Raw genomic sequence first — 24,162 nt, forward strand, 5'->3', positions numbered from 1 at the left:
CACACAGCTGACACACAGCTGACTAAAGCTGACACACAGCTGACACACAGCTGACACACAGCTGACATACAGCTGACACACAGCTGACACACAGCTGACTAAAGCTGACACACAGCTGACACACAGCTGACTAAAGCTGACACACAGCTGACACACAGCTGACACACAGCTGACACACAGCTGACATACAGCTGACACACAGCTGACACACAGCTGACTAAAGCTGACACACAGCTGACTAAAGCTGACACACAACTGACACACAGCTGACACACAGCTGACACACAGCTGACACACAGCTGACTAAAGCTGACATACAGCTGACATACAGCTGACTAAAGCTGACTAAAGTTGACATACAGCTGACACAAAGGTGACATACAGCTGACATACAGCTGACTAAAGTTGACATACAGCTGGCACACAGCTGAAACACAGCCATGTTATTGCACGTAAGTGCATAAGTATTGCACATAGAAGTGGTCTCTCCAGCCAGGAGTACAATATGTGGAGAGTGTGTGTGTATGTATGTATGTATGTATGTATGTATGTATGTATGTATGTATGTATGTATGTATGTATGTATGTATGTATGTATGTATGTAGGTGTACGCTCTCATGTTACCCTGCTCTTCATCTACCTCCACTGGCTACCCATCACGGCCCGTATCGGATTCAAGACCCTGGTACTGACCTTCCGAGCGGTTCCGAACGGGACTGCACCTGACTACATCACGTCTCTCCTGCAGCCCTACACACCCACCCGCCACCTACGGTCTTCTTCAAACAACCGCCTGGTGGTCCCACCGCTCAGGACCGCCCGGTCCCAACACAAGCTCTTCTCCTGTCTGGCCCCCCAGTGGTGGAATCACCTCCCCACCTCTCTCAGAGACCCTGACTGTCTCCCCACCTTCAAGAAAAGGCTAGATGCACTTGTTCCGGGAGTACAGCGGTACTTAAAAAAGACTTGTTGGATCAGATGTTTATTTCCTCCAGGAACACAATGATACTTATTGAGGGACAAGTTGCACTTGTTGGTTAGTTGTAACTGATGTAACTACTTGTACTCGCTGTGAATTATATTATTGTTGCTTGCTTTCCTCCAGGTACTCTAGCACTTTCGAGGATCATGTTGTTTAATTGTAATTTGTTTAATGCTCTTCTGGTTCTGCCCATTGGCACTTATTTGCTTTTCACAATGTATGCTTCATGTTTTGGCTACCCGCAATGTTTGGAGCTATCTCGTTGTTTATGATCATTGACCTATGCACTTTCTGTAAAGCTCTCTCTTGGAAGTCACCTTGGATAAAAGTGTCTGTTAAATGAATAAATGTAATGTACATTTAAATGTGTGTATATATGTATGTATGTGTGTGTATGTATGTATGTATGTATGTATGTGTGTGTGTGTGTGTATATCTACTCACGTCCAGGTACTCGTCAAGACACAGCTTGGTGAAGTTGTACTGCAGGTGGACTCTGAAGTTCATGTCCTCCACTGAGTGGACCACGATGTTGATGAACTGCATGCAGGCCACCTAGGGAACAGTCCCCCACATGAGCCTGGGGACCCACTGGTCTACAGTACTGGGACTGACTGCTTCCTGGCTGGATGTTAATCTGGATGCCTATCTGATCTACTTCTCTCTGAGAGCGGTGCATCTGGGTGGGGCCGCGTACACAGACCTCTCCACTGTCTAATGTGAACATCTCCATCAGCCGTCTAATACTGGCTTAATGGACTTCCTTAAGAAGCTCAACGTAAGCCCAGCGAGACGCCAGCTCTGACCGCTATGTGCTCTCATGCTCGTGTCAAATGCTTGGCTGCAACCCAACAGCCTGGGGGAGAACTTGTGACCTGTGGCACACAAGGCCGATTCAAACACACACAGCATCTGCTGGGTGCCCCAAGCAATCAACAGGAATATGTGGAGGGAGGGAGAGCAAGTGAGATGGAGAGGGGAAAGAGGAGAGAGAGGAAGAGAGAGGGGGAAGGAGAGGGAGAGAGAGAGGGAAAGAGAGAAAGAGGGGGAAGGAGAGAGGGAATGAGAGAGAGGGGGAGGGAGAGATGGAAGGAGAGAGGGGGAGGGAGCGAGACAGATAATCATGTGGCCTAATAACTGGCACAGTTTCCTCATAGTGGACAACTCATTCATCATGTTCAAGTCTTTTTTTCCTCCTTTCATTTACACCTATTTCTGTTGAAACTTTTGCAACTCTCAGAATTGTAACTTGTTGAGAGTTAGGAGCGGTGGAGTGTGCTTGTCTGAATGTTACCATGAAGTCGATGTTGTTGTCCTCGTTCTTGAAGTGTTCCATCAGCTTCTCAAACCTCTGGTCCTCAGAGCACACCTGCAACACAACCCCACCCATCATCTCACCTGCAACACAATGCATTTACACACACGTAAACCCCCCCTCCCCACACACACGCGCGTAGCCTCCCCCCCCCACACACACGTTGTCCTACCTCCTTAAAGTTGTCGAAGGCGGAGAGGATGATTTCGTGTCCTCCCCTCACCAGGCACACAGCCGCCAGTAGCTCCAGTACAAGGGCTTTGGTTCTGAGGGTGGAGGGAGGTCAGGACAGCAAACAGCATCAGCTACAGTACACACCCACATCTAATGTCCCATATAAAGCCTCCCTCTCATATGTTCTACCTGACAGGAATCAACAAAACCACCATGGAGTCTGTAGGACTTCTACCTGAGGTAGTATGTCTCACTATAATGACAGGGGATCGAGCAGGTTTATAATGACACAGCATAAAAGGGCTGATAATGCAATTAGTCATAGCTTCTGTCTAATCTAAGGATTTAATGACAGGTCAATAAATGGATCCTTCAGATATATCTGTGTGTGTGTGTGTGTGTGTGTGTGTGTGTGTGTGTGTGTGTGTAAGGCTGGGTCCTTAAATTCTCAGACAGTGTCACCCTGACCCCACCTCTAATATGCTACCATCTGGAGTTGGTGGACAGAGTCTCTGCTTGATGAGTCTCACACCTCATTGTGTAACTTACTGTCGCATTGCTAGTCATATGTTGATAATTAAGGGTCAATATATGGGTTATTGGTTGTTCTTGTGTATAAAGGGAATTGTGAAGCATTGTTCTGTGGATTCTTCATGTCCTGAGGGCTTCTCCTCAGTTCTGGCTTGTCATACTCCTTCCTCACATCTTGCTTTCTATTTCTTTTTTACAATGATCATGCTAGAGTAGTATGATTTAAAACTTTCATTTTGTAAGACGTTTGCCTTGTAATTGTTTTCATTCTTTTGCAATGTTATTAAATATCTATTTCATTTAACCTTACTTTGACGATTCTTACTCTGATTTAACCTATTGGTCGCTATTTTAACGATCTGAAACGCAAGTATCAAAACGCAAAGCGCAAGTTACTTTGTTGGTGGGATTCCGGCGCTGTTGCTATTATACCGGCGACGGTATAATGACTTTGCCCCTGGCGCAAATCTAAAATGGGTTGGTCTGAAGTATAGCTACATTACTAATGGGTGTGGTTTGGGCGTAACGTGCAATAAACCAATCTGAGGCATTTCACATTACCTTTAAGAGCAGCGCTTGTTCCATGGCATTGCTATTATAACGGCGGATTTGCCAGGCGCACGCTAGGAGCGGTTCACAGCCGAGGAGACCGACGTTCTCGTCAGGGCCATAAAAGATAAAGAAGTGACATTGTATGAGAAAGGCAGAGCAGTTTTCTCATTGCACTAAGTTGCCCACTTATCTGCTCATTCAAAGTCTTATTTTTATATACTGTATATATATATTTTTTGTTTGTTTGTTTTAATTGTTATATTTTTAAATGGTTTAGTTCTTAGAATTAGTGTACCCATTGTACTTTTTTACAACATTTAAGACCCGTTTATATTTATTGTTTTTACCATCTTGCCGCAGTAAATTCTGTGTTTAAGTTAAGCACCTGGGAAAGTTTGCGCCGAAACACGCCTCCTTTTTTTGCTGAACCGCCCCCGGGAGCCCAAGGTAATTCCCTAATTTACCGACGTGTCTGTGGAGGGAGGAGTCCGCGTCGAGCAGGGGTGGATCTACCGGGGGACATGGGGTGGCAACTGCCACCCTAAAAATTGCCTTGCCATCCCAGCTGCCACCCCGGTTGGCAGCTTTGAAAACAAAGAAAAGTTGTGGCTCATCTGACATTTACGAGAGCGAATTTCTAATATCCAACTGCAAGCGAATGCTGCATGAGACGACTCCACCCCCCCTCCCCACTCCGCCGAGTTGGACATTTGCCACAGCGAATTTCTAATATCCCACTGCAAGTGAATGCAGCACTACACGACTCAAACCCCCCTACCCACTCGTTCATTTGCGAGAGCGAATTTCTATACAAGCCCAAAAAAATATGCTAATTTATTTTACATATTCTGCGGTTATTCAGACTAAAAAACTGCGGAATTACGATAGCCTTCCCGTTCTTTAGTCGGAGCGACCGAGGATATTCCACAACAGTTTGACGCGGAATAGGGTATGGTCGATTGAATATTGACAGACTTTGCAGAAAAGAATTGATCCACCCTCATAAAGATCGCCTGAACACTCACTGTCCCCGTCTATTCCTGTAATTTTGGTTAATAACTGTTTCCGTGTCAATTCTTCAGGGCCGAATCTGAGCATTTTTGACGAACGTTTTAATATTTTCTATAGTGTAACGTTACTGTATAAGTTTCAGGGTTGACAGACTTCATTTGATTGCTATCACATACCTAGGCTACTACCTACACTGGTGGAAATGGTATCTGTTTACAGGTTAAACATTTCGAAAAGAATACAGACATAACTAGAGAGGATACAATTTCTGGGGAAATTAGGGTTAGGGTTAGAATTGTAGGGTGTGCTTGCTTGCGTTGGTTGCAGGTCCATCTTTAAAGGTCACATGAAATGCTGTTTTTGGATGCTTTTATATAGGCCTTAGTGGTTCCCTAATACTGTATCTAAAGTATCTTTCCTGAAATTCAGCCTTGGTGCATAGTTACAGCCACTACGAGCAGTCCCTCAATGAGCTTTCCTCAAAACGCGCTGTTTCTGTGTCTGTAGCTTTAAATGTTAATGAGGAGGAGAGGGGCGGCAACATGCGCTAATGTTTACAATTGATGTATCGCAATGGCTCGTAGCCCCCGTTGCTGTAAGATCCCTCGAATTTAGCCATTCTCATTTGATCACGCTGGTTTGCAGAGGTGCACACTCAGTCATTTCAATGTGGAAAAAGGCGGATATCGCGAGCCATAACACCAACAGCAGAACGGTTATCCAAATAACAAAGAAGTGTACAACACTCGCGTTACAGCGTTTGTATTCACACACACACTTGATGCCATCTACCTTTACATTAGCGACAGTAACTCAGCTGGCTCGTAGCGCCGTTGCTGTAAGATGCTTCGAATTTGCCCATTCTCATCTGATCACCCTGGTTTGCAGAGGTGCACACTCATAATAATTTTAATGAGGGGAAAGGCGTGTTTGTTTTCACACACACACTTGATGCCATTTATCTTTACATTACATTAGCAACAGTAACTCAGCTGTTAGCTGCAGAGCTAATGTTACAGCCACATTCTAAGGGTAGCAAGCTAGGTAACCATATACAGTAAAGCAACAAAATGATATAGCGCTAACTTACTTTTCCAAGGTTTGTAGCTTGACCAAGGAGATTTAGTAATGATCCAGAATTTAATTTCAGCAAGGCCAGCTTTGTGTTGGCTCAAGTTGAGGAAACAGTAGTGGCTGAAATGTTTGGCGCAGACATACAAAACTTTGGGAAAAAAGATTTGTGCTTGCATTTGTACATCCAAGCACTGAGCAACTGTTATGCTTCGTTTGTTTGCTCGCCATGATGTCTCTCCAGGAAAAACCGATATCGCACTCGCCCTTGCACGGTGGTAGCTCAGTTTCTCATGGGCGGGCCAGATGATCTGGGCGGGCAAAGCAGAGAGAGGGGAGGTAACCTGGCTTCTATTTACGTCACTAGGGGGAGATTTTCAAACAGAGCAATTGAGCCTTCATTTTGTCAAAGGCGGAGAAGAACACCCAGGGCTTGGTTTACACCTATCGAAAATTCTAGCCACTGGGGGACCAAAGGCAGGCTAGGGGAACTCATATTAATGTTAGATAACCTCCTAAAATGAAGTTTTCATGTCATGTGACCTTTAAATTAGGCTACATTTTACAACTGATATTTCTGTATATTTTATATAAAAATGCATAGCCTACTTATTATTTATAAAGATTACATAGATTTAAAAGCATATTTTTTTCAGCTCATTTACAACTCAAAATACTAAGAGTGAAGAGTAGAATGAAATAGTTGTCTTGTCATTTCCTCTGCAAGAGGGAAATTTCCCTCTGCAGGGGAAATGAGGTGATCAGCAACCTCTTAGTTTAATCAAAACTAATACATTTGGCAGACCGGTGTAAAAATTAACCTAATCTCTATGACTTAAACGTCATTGTAAGTTTTTCCCTTCTCGTGATATTTTCAGGCATTTAGCTAACTCTTATTGCATTCATTCATTAATAAAGAACCCCCTTTAAAGCTTATTTTAACAACGATGTTACCAGCAGTAGCTATCTCAGATGGAATCGCGATTCAAATAGTACCATCTGCTAACTGAAAATATGCGATCAAAAACATAAATAAGCTTCACATTTATTTAGGGGAAAATCACTCATTCATAAAAATGTCAGTGGTTGCGATCATTGTCAGTAGGCCTAAGGCAAAATGCAATGTAGCCCTGCTGCGTAGAAAAGTTGCCCCATACGGTGCCCCTGAAGTGCAAATCACACCCCCTAATATGAGTACATCCCCCAAATGAAAACACTCCCCCCGAATACGAGTCAACTCCCCCCAAATCGGATGACTTGTTCACCTCCCCCCAATACAAAAACACGCTCCCCCAAATTCGACGCCAAACTCAACGCCAGTCAACGACGCATGATACTTTGTCGTTGACAAAGTCAATTGCACACACGGCAGTTAAAGGATTTTGGTGCTTTAATCAGTTCCTGTTTTAGGAGGATATCGGTTGGCTACATAAGCTACAAAGATAGTCGTTGGGAAAAGCCAAAGTGTCTCTAAAAACTGAACACTTTCACGATTGAGCCATTTTCCAAGATGATTGGTTGGTCAGTAGATGGAGCTTTCATACGTGTTGATCTGTTATCTAAACATAACATGCTACGGAGCATGTTAGGTGTGCAGCTGAGTTACCATGGTGATCTACCCCGATAAGAAGGGGTGGTGACACCCCCCCCCCCTTTTTTTTTTCGAAGAAAAAACAATTCTTCTTCGAATTAACAAAACATTTGGCCGGGATTTAGCTCCATAGCTGGCTGGCTCAATGAGCCCTGAACACACATAGGTCTGTACTTGTGTGTGTGTGTGTGTGTGTGGTGTGTGTGTGTGAAGCGCAAGTGTACATTTTCAGTAACAAGAGGCTGACCAGTTCACAGATCTCAGCAGCCTCTCACCTGCTGATAATAACTACAACACCAGCCTCTACCCCAGCCTCCACACCTGCTGATAATAACTACAGCACCAGCCTCTACCCAGCCTCCACACCTGCTGATAATAACTACCACACCAGCCTCTACCCAGCCTCCACACCTGCTGATAATAACTACCGCACCAGCCTCTACCCCAGCCTCCACACCTGCTGATAATAACTATAGCACCAGCCTCTACCCCAGCCTCCACACCTGGTGATAATAACTACCACACCAGCCTCTACCCAGCCTCCACACCTGCTGATAATAACTACAGGGCCTGTCTCTACCCCAGCCTCTACCCAGCCTCTACCCCAGCCTCTACACCTGCTGATAACTACAGGGCCAGCCTCTACCCCAGCCTCCACACCTGCTGATAACTACAAGGCCTGTCTCTACCCCAGCCTCTACCCAGTATCCACACCTGCCGATAATAACTACAGCACCAGCTTCTACCCCAGCCTCCACACCTGCCTCTACCCCAGCCTCTCACCTGCTGCAAATAACTGCAGGGCCAGCCTCTACCCCAGCCTGTACCCCAGCCTCCACCCTGCCTCTATGAGGCCCAACCTCCACAAGACCCAGCCTCCATCCCAGTACCACTAGAACTTACCTAGGGTTCTTATTGTTGAGACTAAGTGCAATTTCATTCACAGCATGAGGGTGCGACATGACCATGTTGAAGCCATACTGGAACATGACAGGAGGGATGGAGAGAGAGAACAGTCCAGTTAATATACGGGGGGGGGGGGGGGGGGGGGGGGTGGTGCCTCCTTTTACATCATACAACACACTTGACAAATGATGGTTTTAGGGTTAGAGTCAGACCAAACATGGCAGGACCACAAATGACATCTGGCTGGAGACGAATGGAAGTGTGTTTCTGTGTGTGAGTGTGTGTTTCTGTGTGTGTCTGTGTGTTTCTGTGTGTGTTTGTGTGTGAGTGTGTGTTTCTATGTGTGTCTGTGTGTGAGTGTGTGTTTCTATGTGTGTCTGTGTGTTTCTGTGTGTGAGTGTGTGTTTCTATGTGTGAGTGTGTGTTATCTATGTGTGTGTGTGTTTCTATGTGTTAGGGTTGTCTGTGTGTCTAACCCTGTCAGGGTCAGGGTGCAGAGAGAGAGAGAGAGAGAGAGAGAGGTTAAGGTCAGGGTGCAGAGAGAGAGAGAGAGGATAGGGTTAGGGTCAGGGTGCAGAGAGAGAGAGAGAGAGAGAGAGAGAGAGAGAGAGAGAGAGAGAGAGAGAGAGAGAGAGGTTAGGGTCAGGGTGCAGAGAGAGAGAGAGGTTAGGGTTAGGGTCAAGGTGCAGAGAGAGAGAGAGAGGTTAGGGTCAGGGGGCAGAGAGAGAGAGAGAGAGAGAGAAAGAAAGAGAGGTTAGGGTCAGGGTGCATAGAGAGAGAGAGGTTAGGGTCAGGGTGCAGAGAGAGAGAGGGATAGAGAGAGGTTAGGTTCACAGGGTGCAGAGGGAGAGAGAGGGAGAGGTTAGGGTGCAGAGAGAAAGAGGTTAGGGTCAGGGGGCAGAGAGAGGGAGAGAGAGGTTAGGGTCATAGGGTGCTGAGAGAGAGAGAGGTTAGGGTCAGGGTGCTGAGAGAGAGAGAGGTTAGGGTCAGGGGTCAGAGAGACGGAGAGAGAGAGGTTAGGGTCACAGGGTGCAGAGAGAGAGAGAGAGGTTAGGGTCAGGGTGCAGAGAGAGAGAGGTTAGGGTCAGGGTGCAGAGATAGAGAGAGAGAGAGAGAGGTTAGGGTCACAGGGTGCAGAGAGAGAGAGAGGTTAGGGTCAGGGTGCAGAAAGAGAGAGGGAGAGGTTAGGGTCACAGGGTGCAGAGAAAGAGAGAGAGAGGGGGTCACCTGGTAGTTCATGATGGCTCGGAGGCACATGATGCAGACGTGGACGTCGTCCTTCTTACACACCAGCCTGGAGTTCTTCAGTGTCCGCCTGCTGGGGAGCGTGTTACAACTGCAACACACAAACACACGCACGCACGCACACACATCAGTTAGAACCACTGGGTTCCTACATACAAAGAACACATGGACTTTGGGCAAACAACAAGAAAACAGATGCCGTTTGCAGACTGCAGCCCCCTATATCTGCCACTTCAGCCCCACCCTTAAAGAAACCTTTAAGAACAATCCTTTAGCTCCATGACACCTTACACCAACAGCCACAAAGGCTGTATTATCTACAGCCCTGCTAGAGGGTGCAAGGCGCTCCGCGCCATTGTTTTCATTCAACTATGCAACATTTGCATGCAGGGCAGAGATGACCTCGGCTCTGTGGAGACTAAACCAGAGGGGGCCTCCTGGTGCACTTCTCACAATCAGAGCAGAAAACACACACGCACACACGCACACAGGCACTCAAACACACACAGAAACACAGGCACACATAAATAGACACACATGCAAAAACACACACAGCTGCGTACTGCTTAGGGAACAAAGAGTTTATTTTGGGCCATCTGAAGGCTTTACCAACCAGGACTTCTGGTAAAAACAGTCAAACATCCTTCAGACCACAGAGAGATGCCACCGGGCAGTGACCTGAGTCAAGACCTGGGAATAGAGAGAGTGTGTGTGTGTGAGAGAGAGAGAGAGAGAAAGAGAAAGAGAGAGAGAGATCCTAACCAGGATGATCTACAGATCCTCATGTCCCTGTGGGTAGAAACTGAACATTTAGACGGATTTCTGTGAAACAGACGCACCCTCTGTCTGGTCCTGTGTGCGGCTCAACAACATGCAGTAACACGGTTCAAGTTCAAGTCTTTTATTTGTCAGGTACACAGAACAACATGAGGTCAGACTGGGCACTGACATTCTTAAGACAAGACAACGCAAGCACCTGGCATAACAACATATAAGTACACACAACATAATTTACATCTATGCTGAGCTTAAATTAGTGAAACTTCCTAAATATACAGATAGCAATAAATAATTGACTATACTAACCCTAATACTAAAACTTCCTAAAACGTCATTGGCCAGTGTGGAGCTCAACAATATGCAGTAACACTAGCTAGTGCCAGGGAGTCAGGTGGCTGAGTGGGTAGAGCATCTGGCTAGTAATCTGAAGGTTGCCAGTTCGATTCCCGGTGCACATGACGTTGTGTCCTTGGGCAAGGCACTTCACCCTACTGTGTGTGTAGCTTGGATGTGTGCTACTGTGTGTGTTTGTGTGTGTAAGAGTGTGTGTTCAGGTGTGTTTATGAGAGTATGTTATTTGTTCTATTGAGGCGGATGGGAAGTCTATGTGATACTAGTCATGTCTCCTCACAAACTGTTCAAATCAATCAACTTAATTCACATTACTGATCCAGAAGGAAATGTAGGAGTCCAGGTGACACCGTGCACAGGGCTAGAATAAGATCAGATGTAACGAGTAGAAAACACACAATAGCACTGAAATATCAGAAAGAATGAAGGAACTGTATTTGACTAAGACTAGACTGTATCTGTATGAATATATTTCTACAGCATGCTCCAGGGGACATCTGCTGGAACACTATTTAACACAAAGGCTATTATTTAGTCAAACGTCATTACACCTAAACATCCTGTCTGTTAGCAGGTGATAGAAGAACAAGCCTGGAAACCAGATCTCCATATTAAGATACGAATCATGGTGAGCAACACTCAATGACAAAACAGTTCATTGTTATTATGCAACAGACAGGCCTGCTTTGACAAGTCCAGCATTGCTCACAAACCATAAACATTCCTCTCAGGCTTCCAGCTATGTTTTCTGTGAGGTATAATGAAAGGATGGGCTTTTCCAAATAGCATCTGACTACAACACAACATAACTAGAAGGACTACAACCCAACTTATCTATGTGGATGACCCACACACTTCTAGAAGCACAAACACTAAACGTGAGCTCTACTGTACCATCTCCGTGAGCACTTCACCAAGCAGGGAGTCCTTTAGGCAGACGGAAAAGGTTTAGGAAAACACAAAGGAGCATACTGTTAATGAGCAGCCACAGACCCAACACAGTTACGGTGTTTTTGTACATTGGAAACATAAATTTAAGTGAATATCTAAAAGGCTAGTAAATAAAAATCTATCTTAATCCTAACATCAGTGTTAAATTACCTTGACATCTCTTTCTGAGCATGGAGGAAACTAAAGAATAGTACAGAGTTGTAGTAAATGTATGAGAAGTCTTACATAATTGTACACACCTATATAATTACAGGCTATCGAGCATCTGCACATAGCAATGTTGAAGCACACAGGCGGCTTCACAGGAGCTGAGGAACAAAGCTAAAGTATTTTTTGGAAAATAAGACGCATTTTCTATAAACCACACCCCACCAAAATGGGAGCTTTGTGATTGTAGATCTGAGTATAGACCGCACTGGAATATGCGCACTTGATACAAGAACAATGATAGCAAGCAATGCATGAGTATACCCTTACAAAAATAAGTATACTTCAAGTTTATTTTGTAAGTATACTTAGTATAAAAAGTATACTATTATCATGTTACTTAAAGTATACTATCAGTGTACTTATTTATATAGTATTTTTGTACTTAGTAAACTTAATTGGCCCACTTTTTAGGTCATTTAGTACACTTTAAAGTACACTTTTAGTGTATTTCAAGGTTTACTTTTGAATACTGTAAAGTAGCCTGTTTAGTGCACTTTCAGTTGATCAAGGATATTTCCTTGAGTACTTCAGAATCAGAATCAGAAGGGATTTTATTCGCCATGAATGTTTGCACAAACAAGGAATTTACTTTGGCAGGGAGGTGCATACATTAAACATATAGGAATATTGGAACTTAAATATGTGGACTAACTATAAAAAAGGAGCAAATGATAAGACTAAAGGGGGTCTAGCTAATACTAAGGGGAATCAAAAATAAAATATAAGTAGCCATAATTTACAATCTAACCTAAAAAAAACTGATAGTGCAAAGTATACCTTGGAATACTCTACAGTAACCTGTGTAGTGCACTTTCAGTTCATGAAGTATACTTCCTAAGGTGCCTCAAAGTATACTTTAAAATGCTTACAAGTACACTTTCAATTAATGTAAGTACCTCAAAGTAAATTTAATAAATGTGATTTTAGTATGAATTACTATAAAATTAAAATGTTTAGGAGCCCCTCAAACACCTCAGATTTTGCGTCACATGGCGAGAACTGGGGCCCTCACAAAGTTACACTGCAGATTTGGGAAGAAGCACCTTGCTGCATTGGCACTGATGTCGTCTAGATACAGCTCTTCTTATGAAATGTAACAGTCATTTAACTCATGGTTACAATGGTAAACCAGTACAACAATGACAATTACCACGCAACAAAACACTACATTCTAAGCAAACACATTAAAAAAAACTAAATTCATGAAGTTACATTTGTATTTCGAACAAACGGCAAACTTATTTATTTACCGCCTTGCATCATGGGAATTGACTAGCCAATGAGCCATGGTATCTTCATTTTTTCCACGCCGTTATTTCATTCTTCAGTCAGTTTGACAGTATAAGCTTCAAATTCTCAAGTAGCTTTTTTGTTTATTCCATTAATACTCCAATTGATAATTATTAGTATAAGAGTAAAGGGCTTCAGAATGTTTTGGCAGTAATTAAGATTACAGCTTCAGTACCAAAAATAGATTCAACGTGCAATGCATAATAGATTTTCATAGACATGAATAATTAGAATGAGATGGATCAAAAAAAAAATAACGTGTAATTTTTCCCAATTATTTTGACAGTTTTTGCTGTATAATAATAGAAAACGTACATCCTACGCCAGAAGAAATGTATACCATTATCTGTTTCTAAGCATACTTCTTAAAAGTATATCAAAAGTAAACTATTTTCTAAGTATACTTTTTAAAAGTATATCAAAAGTTAACTAAAAGTATCCATATTTTAGTAAACTTATAGTACACTTTAATATACTTCTTTTTGTAAGGGTAGGCGTTCCTACAGCAAGCCGTTGTGTAACACACTTCGAAAACGAAAGTAAGTGCGTAATGTTTGTTTTCTATTGCGCGGGAATTAACTAAGGTTGCTTTACAACCTTTAGACTGCGGTCCCCAAAGCGCAAGTTATTTTTCCGAAACGGTAGCTAGCTGGTTTATTTAGCTTCCTGGCTAAATTAACTAGCATAATACTCGGAGCAATGCTACTACCATACTAGTGTTACTTGTTAGCCTTCTCATTAGTACATTTTGAAGCCTGTTTTCTTATAAAAACGTTCTATAAGCCGATTTGAAATATAAGCCTCACCACCAGACGTCAGAAAGCCAGACGTCATGAGATTCTGTTTTACACAGCGTTAACTGGGTTTGGCTGCCCCAATGAAACCTGTTTCATTCCAATGTTTTATTACTAAATATAATAGTCCCTTTCATTTCAAGAGGCATGTTAGAGAGGGACGCAACGAGACACCAGATCACACTTCATGAAAAGGTCATGTAAAGTCAGCAATCCTTAGACAGGCGGAGAATGACCCTGCCAGTCAACAGACACTTAAGCCATTTATAGATTTTCAGGCCTTATGACTTTATAAAGGGGCTTTTCAGACATCACATGAAATGAGTGACCGTCATAACACACACACATGAAGCCATGATAGCAGGGCTTGTGTTTAGACTGGTTCACCACCACAGTCAGCATAGATCAAGCCATTGGTAGGTGTGACACGTGTGTGTATGTCTGCATACGTGTGCATGTGGGCGCATACGTTTGTGTGTGATTGACGTGGGTGCGCACCTGTGTGTATATATGTGTGTGTATGGTGTATGTGCATATGTATACACGTGTAAATATCACACGTGTGTGTATGTGTGTGTGTGTGAGGTGTTTGTGCATATGTATTCATGTGGACTTGATTACTAACTCACCATCTTTGCCACTGCATGGTGCAAACAGACACTTCTTTCCTGACATTTCGACCTGATCTGACCACCTTTCTTTGTTTTGAACAATGACTACTGAACCCTAGAGTCGAAAGGTTAAATAATCCTCCACAACAACTTGAAAGAGTAGCAATAACAGACTGAATATTGACTGTGTTTAATCCTTTTCTTATCAAACTAGTCTGAAGAAGAATCTGAACATTGATGATGGCAACTAATTTTAGAACAGCAGATTCACCCTCAAAATTAATCACAAGTTAAGTTATGTTGTACAAAAAATTCTCATTCCTTAGCTTAGCTAAGCTTAGCTTCCTTATAAGCTTCTTCGATACGACTATGAGTTTAATAACGCCAGCTTTCCGCTTTAAGGGAGGCTTGTGAAACTACTGCCTTTATGATTTATTTTCCATAAATGTTTTAATGTTTCAAGTACTTTAAAACTAGACTATGCTCCCTTGCTTTACAACATGCTTATTACAAAAGCTAGCTGCAACAGCTTATTTGCATGAAAACATGACCGTACCTCAAAAAAGTAAACAAATTTAGGTCATCAACATTCACATCAAAGATTAGGAGCAACACGTCAGTAAGGAAAGTAACTATTGGCTGTCCTAAAAGTTGCTAAATGACGTCATCGCATAATTTGCATATTTGTAACGGCTGCTGTGTGGGAGAGAGAAATGGCATTGTTGGAGCCAAAATGTGGCTAAAAGCACCCTAAATATATTTAGAACTACAAATAAATGTTCTTCTTCTGTTGAGGTTTTTTGACTGTTTTGGCATTGACAAAGGCCATCAAATCTCGAAATAACTTAAGCATAATAGCCTAAATCAATGTAATCCTTTTAAAACAAAAGACTGCTATGTGGGGTGGAATTGCTAGCTCTACTTCCAACCCTCTATTTGTTATACTCAGTATACTAACCCTAACTACTTGAGACTGGCCACCTGTGAGTGCTTTGGGACGGTGGAGAAGCAAGGGGTCCAATTATGGAATAACTGTAACAATGAACTAAAATAATGTAGTAATATGTGTAAATTTAAGTCAATGTTCCGAAATATTATCTTTGAAAGATACAAAAATATTTGACCAACACTGAGATGTGACTGATAATTATGATCCGTCTTTGTTTTGTCCATGTGTCTCTGTTTTATGATGTTGTGTTTCTTATTATATCATTATTATATTATATTTCTGTTTGTTTATCTAATTGCTTTCCTGGATAGAGTTAGGGTAAGGTTGTTAAGTATGAAGGATACAATAAGTAGAATAAGCTTCAGCCTATGATGTAATGATTTGGAATGATTAACCACTTTAGTGGCTGTGTGGTCAATCTGTTGATGTGTGATTGACGTGTGTGTGTGTGCGCAAGCAGGTGTGTGTGTGTGCGCAAGCAGGTGTGTGTGTGTGTGTGTGCAAGCAGGTGTGTGTGTGTGTGCAAGCAGGTGTGTGTGTGAGGCTGGTACCGTAGCGTTGAGTGGCGTCCTATACGGGACAGGTTGTTGCCACTAGTGGGGGGGGTGAGGAGGGGTCCTCCTCCATGGAGGTCCTCTATGGAGCGGCTCCAGGGTTTGGTCTTGTCCACAGAGCTGTCTGTACTACTCTCAATACCATCCCCGTCAAACCTGCAATATGGACACACTGTGTTTGTGTGAGCTTGTGAGAGTGTGTTTGTGTGTGCTTGTGAGAGTGTGTGATTGTGAGTGTGTTTGTGTGAGTGTGTTTGTGTGTGCTTGTGAGAGTGTGTGATTGTGAGTGTGTGAGTGTGTTTGTGTGTGCTTGTGAGAGTGTGTGATTGTGAGTGTGTTTGTGTGAGTGTGTTTGTGTGTGCTTGTGAGAGTGTGTGATTGTGAGTGTGTGAGTGTGTTTGTGTGTGCTTGTGAGAGTGTGTGATTGTGAGTGTGTTTGTGTGTGATTGTGAGAGTGTGTTTGTGTGTGCTTGTGTATGTGAGCATGTAGAAGGTGCATATTCTATATAGACCCACTCTGTCACTCCCACAGACAGACTGTGTACTTATTCACAATAGGACTTATTCACACGATAGGATGACAACTGAGAGGCGCAGGTGTCCAACCAGGGGATTATCAGCACGGCAGGTCAACACACTTTTACTGGCGGCCATTAAAGAAACGTGGACAGGTCCTTATAACAGTGCCAAAGAAGAGAATTACGACTTTAACTGCACTTTAAAAATGAGACCATTGCTTCTGAATGGAAACCCTGTGACTGGAATCAATCGTATTTATACCACACAGCAGGAAAGAGAGGGAGGGAGAGAGAGAGAGAGAGAGAGAGAGAGAGAGAGAGAGAGAGAGAGAGAGAGAGAGAAAGGGGAGAGAGATAGAGAGAGGGGAGGGAGGGAGGGAGAGACTGAAAGAAAAACAGAAGATAGACAGAGAAAGAAAGAATTTTGGATAGAAAAATTAAATTAGCTGAACATCTTAAATGTAAAAACTTAAAGAAAATAAATATCTTTACAATGTACAGTCCGTCCCATACCTTGGCAATCGAGAAAGGTTGCCATAGAAATACATGGTTGGCTAAACAAAGAAGAAATTGCAAACACTGTAGTTCAAATGAAATTGAACAACATTTTCTCCAACAATGCCAAAATATACTATTAAAATACTAAAAAATGTTACTTCCCACAATTTGCTTTTAAAATTACAGGGTTTAATCAATTAAGTGTAGATGAGAAGACATGCATAGTTTTTGGGGAAAATGTAGCAACAGTGGAGCTGGCATTGTATTTAGTGTTTGCCTTGCATAGCTTGAGAGAGGCAGAGGATCACGCTGGACCCAGTTGTTGAGGCCCCTTGTAGTCATGGTAAGGGTCATGGGTTAGTCATGTGTTGTATTTCACAATGATTACATTTTCTTTCTTGTTGTAATTCATTTAGGTTATTATTACAAATTTTCTTCTTCATTTTAACAAACATACGATAATTCTGATGGTTTAATCTTATATGGCTTTGGCCACAATGCTCACAAATTCATGCCAATAAAGCATAATTTAATTTAATTGAAGATTAATTGAGAGAGAGAGAGAGAGAGAGAGAGAGAGAGGGAGAGAGAGAGAGAGAGAGAGAGAGAGAGAGAGAGAGAGAGAGAGAGAGAGAGAGAGAGAGAGAGAGAGACAGACAGACAGACAGACAGACAGACTTGGCGTGAAGGGGCCGGCGACTGGGTGACTCAGTGTTTTTGACAGCTAAGCAGTGTCGTGTGGATGCATCAGTGAATCTGCAGAAAAGGGCCTTTGTGAGCATTGTGTCCAGGCTGCGTGTGTGAGGGCATCTGCCAGCGAGTGACTTACGTGACAGCGTACTGTGCAAAAGAAAGATATTCCACCAGAACATCCAGACCTTTGTTGTCCTCGTTTAGGAACTCTCTCACCCACCTGGTGGAAACACAGAAGCTGTACTTTACTCTAAAGGACAATGTGCATTTAACAAGTTTACATCCTGTGGTAGGCTACATCTCTGTATGCAAACACCACCCTGACAGACATATATTTATGGTATTCAGTCATTTACCAATGAGATAGACAAGGGGTTAGAGAACTGGATAAATATATTTGCAGTTATAAGAAAACACACACACACACACTAGTCTACACACACACACGTGCATGCAAGCACACACACACACACACAAGACTACACACACATGCACGAAAGCATACACACCAGCTACTCTACACACACAGGTTACACTGTCTCCGCACACAAAACGTATTGAGCTCTCTTGTCTTCCAAGATGGACGGAGGGGGGCTGAGAATGATCAAGGCTCCTTCAGCTTCAGCAGAGCCACAGTGCCCCCCCCATCCCTAACCCTTCAGCAGAGCCACAGTGCCCCCCCCATCCCTAACCCTTCAGCAGAGCCACAGTGCCCCCCCCATCCCTAACCCTTCAGCAGAGCCACAGTGAGCCCCCCATCCCTAACCCTTCAGCAGAGCCACAGTGCCCCCCCCCATCCCTAACCCTTCAGCAGAGCCACAGTGAGCCCCCCATCCCTAACACTTCAGCAGAGCCACAGTGAGCCCCCCATCCCTAACCCTTCAACAGAGCCACAGTGAGCCCCCCATCCCTAACACTTCAGCAGAGCCACAGTGAGCCCCCCATCCCTAACACTTCAGCAGAGCCACAGTGAGCCCCCCATCCCTAACACTTCAGCAGAGCCACAGTGAGCCCCCAATCCCTAACACTTCAGCAGAGCCACAGTGCCCCCCCATCCCTAACCCTTCAGCAGAGCCACAGTGCCCCCCCCATCCCTAACACTTCAGCAGAGCCACAGTGCCCCCCCATCTCTAACCCTTCAGCAGAGCCACAGTGCCCCCCCCCCCATCCCTAACCCTTCAGCAGAGCCATAGTGCCCCCCCCCCCCCATCCTGCTGCCATCTCATTCTAGCTCCCAACGGCCATCTCATTCTAGCACTGCCGCTTCCACAGAAACTTGCAGGATTCTGACATGAGCTGCAGACTCTCAGACCGCGTCATCCTCGCCTCCACAGCTCTAGTGGTGACATCACAACTTTTTATTGAGCCTATTCTTTGAACTGGTACTGACAGGATTGTAATTATGGTGACGTGAATTTAGAAATACAGGGTTTCCCGCAGCATTTTGCTGTTAAAGCGGCCGCCTTAGCAACACACACCTGCCTCCTTAGTTGAAAAAATATATTAGCGACATTCAGAGTTTTTCCGCCAGTTTTCTCCATTTCAACGGCAGACTCCCTTCTCTGGAGAACTTTGTTTTTGGAGGAAAACTCCCCCCCCCCCCCCCCTGAATTAAAACATAGTAACACGGAGGCACAGGTTACTGCTGTGAAACTATGAACTATAAAGCTACACTTGTTAGCTGTTAATTTATGATGGACTAGCTGCAGATGTGTCAAGCAGCCACGTGGGAACCATGACCTGCCCAGTACAATCCTTCTGTGGACATCAACAGCTGTTGGTGATGAGGGGACAGCCAGTGGAGCAGGCTGTGCTGGACTCAGCAGTGACAGTAAAGAAACAAGCTGCCCATTATGTGTTGATCATCAATAGATTTGTCTTCGTCACTTCAGAAGAATAAAGGCATATTATTTACTGTTGGCACTGCCCCCCCCTCCTCCTCTTCTGTATATCTTTCTCCATCCCTCCTCCTCCTCTTCTGTATATCTTTCTCCATCCCTCCTCCTCCTCTTCTGTATATCTTTCTCCATCCCTCCTCCTCCTCTTCTGTATATCTTTCTCCATCCCTCCTCCTCCTCTTCTGTATATCTTTCTCCATCCCTCCTCCTCCTCTTCTGTATATCTTTCTCCATCCCTCCTCCTCCTCTTCTGTATATCTTTCTCCATCCCTCCTCCTCCTCTTCTGTATATCTTTCTCCATCCCTCCTCCTCCTCTTCTGTATATCTTTCTCCATCCCTCCTCCTCCTCTTCTGTATATCTTTCTCCATCCCTCCTCCTCCTCTTCTGTATATCTTTCTCCATCCCTCCTCCTCCTCTTCTGTATATCTTTCTCCATCCCTCCTCCTCCTCTTCTGTATATCTTTCTCCATCCCTCCTCCTCCTCTTCTGTATATCTTTCTCCATCCCTCCTCCTCCTCTTCTGTATATCTTTCTCCATCCCTCCTCCTCCTCTTCTGTATATCTTTCTCCATCCCTCCTCCTCCTCTTCTGTATATCTTTCTCCATCCCTCCTCCTCCCCCCTTCTGTCTGTCTTTTCAGGGGATCATGCTTCATTCCATGTCTCCCCCCTTTCTCTCTCTCCTATCTCCATCCCTCCTCCTCGGTCTCCCTCTCGGGGGAATAGCTAATACTTCGTTATCTAATCTAGATTAGGTAGATTATGTATGTAATCTAGTTTAGTAACATAAGGTCGCTAAAACCATCCAGGAGATAATCCACATAAACAATAGCTGTCCTTCAGAAAGCACATACTTTATGGGTGCCACTAGACATCTTTCTCTTCCTGAGACATGACTAGGGTGACCAGATTTGAGTTTGTGAAAAAGAGGACACTTTGTCACATCGAAGTAGGGAGGGGAGGGGGGGGGGGGGGGGGGGGGGGGCGGGGGCAGGTAGTGCTGGTCGTGTATTGCATGCAGCACTATCTGATTAAAATGACAGTTCTCTCTACAGTCAGTGCTCGCGCAAGAAGGTGGAACGTGAGGGATATACCCTTTCCAAAACTTGTAAGGACCTAATAGTTTGTGAAAGACCCAGAGAAACACAAATATCTGACGAGGCAAAATCCCGGACAATTTTGTAATCCCTGCCAGACGTATTTTTCAGGTCTCGAAAAGAGGACATGCCCAGGTAAAAGAGGACGTCTGGTCACCCCAGACATCACTCCATGCTCATCACATGCTGGGGTGTTCCAGTGTTGTTGTGAGCTGCCTCCACACACTCCACCTCCACACACTCCACCTCCACACACTCCACCTCCACCCCCACACACTCCACCTCCACACACTCCACCTCCACACACTCCACCTCCACACACTCCACCCCCACACACTCCACCCCCACACACTCCACCTCCACACACTCCACCTCCACACACTCCACCTCCACCCCCACACACTCCACCTCCACACACTCCACCTCCACACACTCCACCTCCACCCCCACACACTCCACCCCCACACACTCCACCTCCACACACTCCACCCCCACACACTCCACCTCCACACACTCTACCTCCACTCACTCCACCTCCACACACTCCACCTCCACACACTCCACCTCCACACACTCCACCCCCACACACTCCACCTCCACACACTCCACCTCCACACACTCCACCTCCACACACTCCACCTCCACCCCCACACACTCCACCTCCACACACTCCACCTCCACACACTCCACCTCCACACACTCCACCTCCACCCCCACACACTCCACCTCCACACACTCCACCTCCACTCACTCCACCTCCACACACTCCACACACTCCACCTCCACACACTCCACCTCCACTCACTCCACCTCCACACACTCCACCTCCACACACTCCACCTCCACACACACTCCACCTCCACGGCTCCAAGGCTGTCGCCCAATCACTGCTGACCTCGCTCCGTCCCATCAGCCCCTGCACCTTCCAGCTGTCCCTCATCCTACCTCCAGATCCCAGCATGCATCTGACCTCACAGCAACCCCTCGCCCTGAGGGTTGATAAGCAATCAATCACACTTCCCCAAAAAAATGACTTCCTGGAATCTGTGAATCCCAGCAGCAGGAACAGCCACTGGAGGAGATCAGACAGCAGGACAGCACAGATAGCTTCACTTTGAGATGCTGCACATCAAGTTCAATCCTGTCAGCTGGAGATCCTCTGACTTGTGGAATGTTCTCACGTTATCTGAAGAGTAATCACTAACATCGTACTTCTACCTCCTTCACCAATGGTGACACAAACGGAGAGGATTATGTCTAGGGCTCTAGCAGCTCCTCCATTGCTAGCAATGAAAACTCCCAAACATGCTCTTTTCTTACCATTGACACTATACATTCATGCGTTCGATCGAGACCATATGACTTTCTGGAGCAGGGGTTTGTGGAGAAAACCAGAGCTCTGGAGAGGAGGAGGAGGTGGTTATCTTCAACATTAGTCTCTACATGCTTGTGTGTTTCCGGGCTCTTCCCTCCGACCTTTATACTGCTTCAGGCCTTCAGACATTCAGAGTTCACACAACGCTGCACAACTCACCCGATGTGATTGGTCCGTAATGAAATTTCCAGTTCCCTCAGGACTTGTGTGGACTCCTGTACTCTCCGTCTGAATTTCTGAGGAAAAACAAGGAATGTCATCACGTTTACAGCTCCTATTTACGACAAGCAGACATCATTTGAAAGTGCTTTGAGGCAGTGAAAGGTAAAGGCAGACAGACATGCAGCACATGCACAGTATTGAGGTATGTGATTCCCAAACACAACAGTCAGACAAGGTTGAATGATTTATGGAGCATTTCCATAGCTGTTGTGACATCATAAATGGTATTCATCCAAGCATGTTATGGGAGGGGGAGCTTCTCTATAAACATGGTTGGGATATGGAAGATTTCATGTTCTCTTATTTGCTCATGTTGTGCTGTTAATAGACCAGGGTTTCAGCTGGCAGCTTGATAGAAAAAACTCCATAGAACCTAGCACACACACACATACACGTAACGTGTGTGTGAGTGTGTGTGGGTATATACGTTGATAGAGGGGACTTCTTTTATTACTTTCATTTTTTAGACCAAAAGATGTGTGAATCCAGAAGTCCCCTCTGGCAAAACCAGCGAGCAGACAGCCACCCTGGTGACTGACAGCAGCGTAGTGCTGACAACCACCCACCCTGACCAATAAGAGGATACACCGCCCTGATGACACACCATGAAATCATTGCATCACAGCTGACAACAGGGGTCTCCCCCCACCATCCCCGTATGGCCGGCTCAGACTGTTTCCACGGCGCGTCTCTATCAGGCAGGAAACAGCCCTAGGCCCGGTGCATGTGCTGGAGAAACATGGAGATGACAGGGCTGTTCCCATAGCCCGGATGGTGTGTGTGTGTGTTTGGAACATGAGGAGATGAGAAAAAGTGTTTTCATTAGGGAAGAGCCTTTTGTGTGTTTGTGTAAAGCGAAGTGAAGGCTCCACCAGTGCCCCTCCTCTCCTCTCTCCTCCCTTCTACCTCCCCTCCTCTCCTCTCTCTTCCCTTCTACCTCCCCTCCTTTCCTCCGCCTCCCCCACATCCCCTTTGCACTAAGTACTACCAGCTGCAGCATTGAACAGGGGAAAAAAAGATAGAGATATGAAAAGAGGGGGAGAGAGCAATACATTTAAGTGAAGAGATATAGAAAACAAAGATAGAAAGAGAAAAGAGGGAGAGTGAGAGCAAACTAGAGAGATGGAGAAATCAGCCAGAGAAAAAAAGCGGGGGAAAATAAAGTAGTTTGAAGGGGGAAAAGTAGGGGGAGAGGAGGGGGAGAGAAGGGGGAAGAGTAGGGGGAGAGGAGGGGGAGAGAAGGGGGAAGAGTAGGGGGAGAGGAGGGGGAGAGAAGGGGGAGAGGAGGGGGAGAGGAGGGGGAGAGAAGGGGGAAGAGTAGGGGGAGAGGAGGTGGAGAGAAGGGGGAAGAGTAGGGGGAGAGGAGGGGGAGAGAAGGGGGAGAGGAGGGGGAAGAGTAGGGGGAGAGGAGGGGGAGAGGAGGGGAAGAGTAGGGGAAGAGTAGGGGGAGAGGAGGGGGAGAGAAGGGGGAGAGAAGGGGGAAGAGTAGGGGGAGAGGAGGGGGAAGAGTAGGGGGAGAGGAGGGGGAGAGGAGGGGAAGAGTAGGGGGAGAGGAGGGGGAGAGGAGGGGGAGAGGAGGGGGAGAGGAGGGGGAGAGGAGGGGGAGAGGAGGGGGAAGAGTAGGGGGAGAGAAGGGGGAAGAGTAGGGGGAGAGGAGGGGGAAGAGTAGGGGGAGAGGAGGGGGAGAGGAGGGGAAGAGTAGGGGGAGAGGAGGGGGAGAGGAGGGGGAGAGGAGGGGGAGAGGAGGGGGAGAGGAGGGGGAGAGAAGGGGGAGAGGAGGGGGAGAGGAGGGGGAGAGAAGGGGGAGAGGAGGGGGAGAGGAGGGGGAAGAGGAGGGGGAAGAGGAGGGGGAGAGGAGGGGGAGAGGAGGGGGAGGGGAGGGGGAGGGGAGGGGGAGAGGAGGGGGAGAGGAGGGGGAGAGAAGGGGGAAGAGGAGGGGGAAGAGGAGGGGGAGAGGAGGGGGAGGGGAGGGGGAGAGAAGGGGGAGAGGA

General features: G+C 45.6%; 1 protein-coding gene across 3 annotated transcripts in view; it reads right to left on the minus strand.

Annotated features, from left to right (window-relative positions):
* Positions 1-24,162, minus strand: part of fmnl2a (formin-like 2a) — a 77,765-nt gene that overhangs the window by 20,581 nt on the left and 33,022 nt on the right. For all 3 annotated transcript variants that reach the window (XM_084688775.1, XM_084688776.1, XM_084688774.1), the window contains exons 4-11: positions 22,109-22,185; positions 17,715-17,798; positions 15,867-16,025; positions 9,362-9,470; positions 8,132-8,208; positions 2,471-2,564; positions 2,278-2,352; positions 1,428-1,538 (exon numbers count right to left, since the gene is read on the minus strand). In XM_084688775.1, coding sequence (XP_084544901.1) covers positions 1,428-1,538; positions 2,278-2,352; positions 2,471-2,564; positions 8,132-8,208; positions 9,362-9,470; positions 15,867-16,025; positions 17,715-17,798; positions 22,109-22,185 — 786 coding nt within the window. The remainder of the gene's footprint in view (positions 1-1,427; positions 1,539-2,277; positions 2,353-2,470; positions 2,565-8,131; positions 8,209-9,361; positions 9,471-15,866; positions 16,026-17,714; positions 17,799-22,108; positions 22,186-24,162) is intronic.

The sequence above is a fragment of the Hypomesus nipponensis genome, chromosome 23 (genome assembly GCF_054491055.1).
Source record: "Hypomesus nipponensis isolate SF chromosome 23, ASM5449105v1, whole genome shotgun sequence".
Lineage (NCBI taxonomy): Eukaryota > Metazoa > Chordata > Actinopteri > Osmeriformes > Osmeridae > Hypomesus > Hypomesus nipponensis.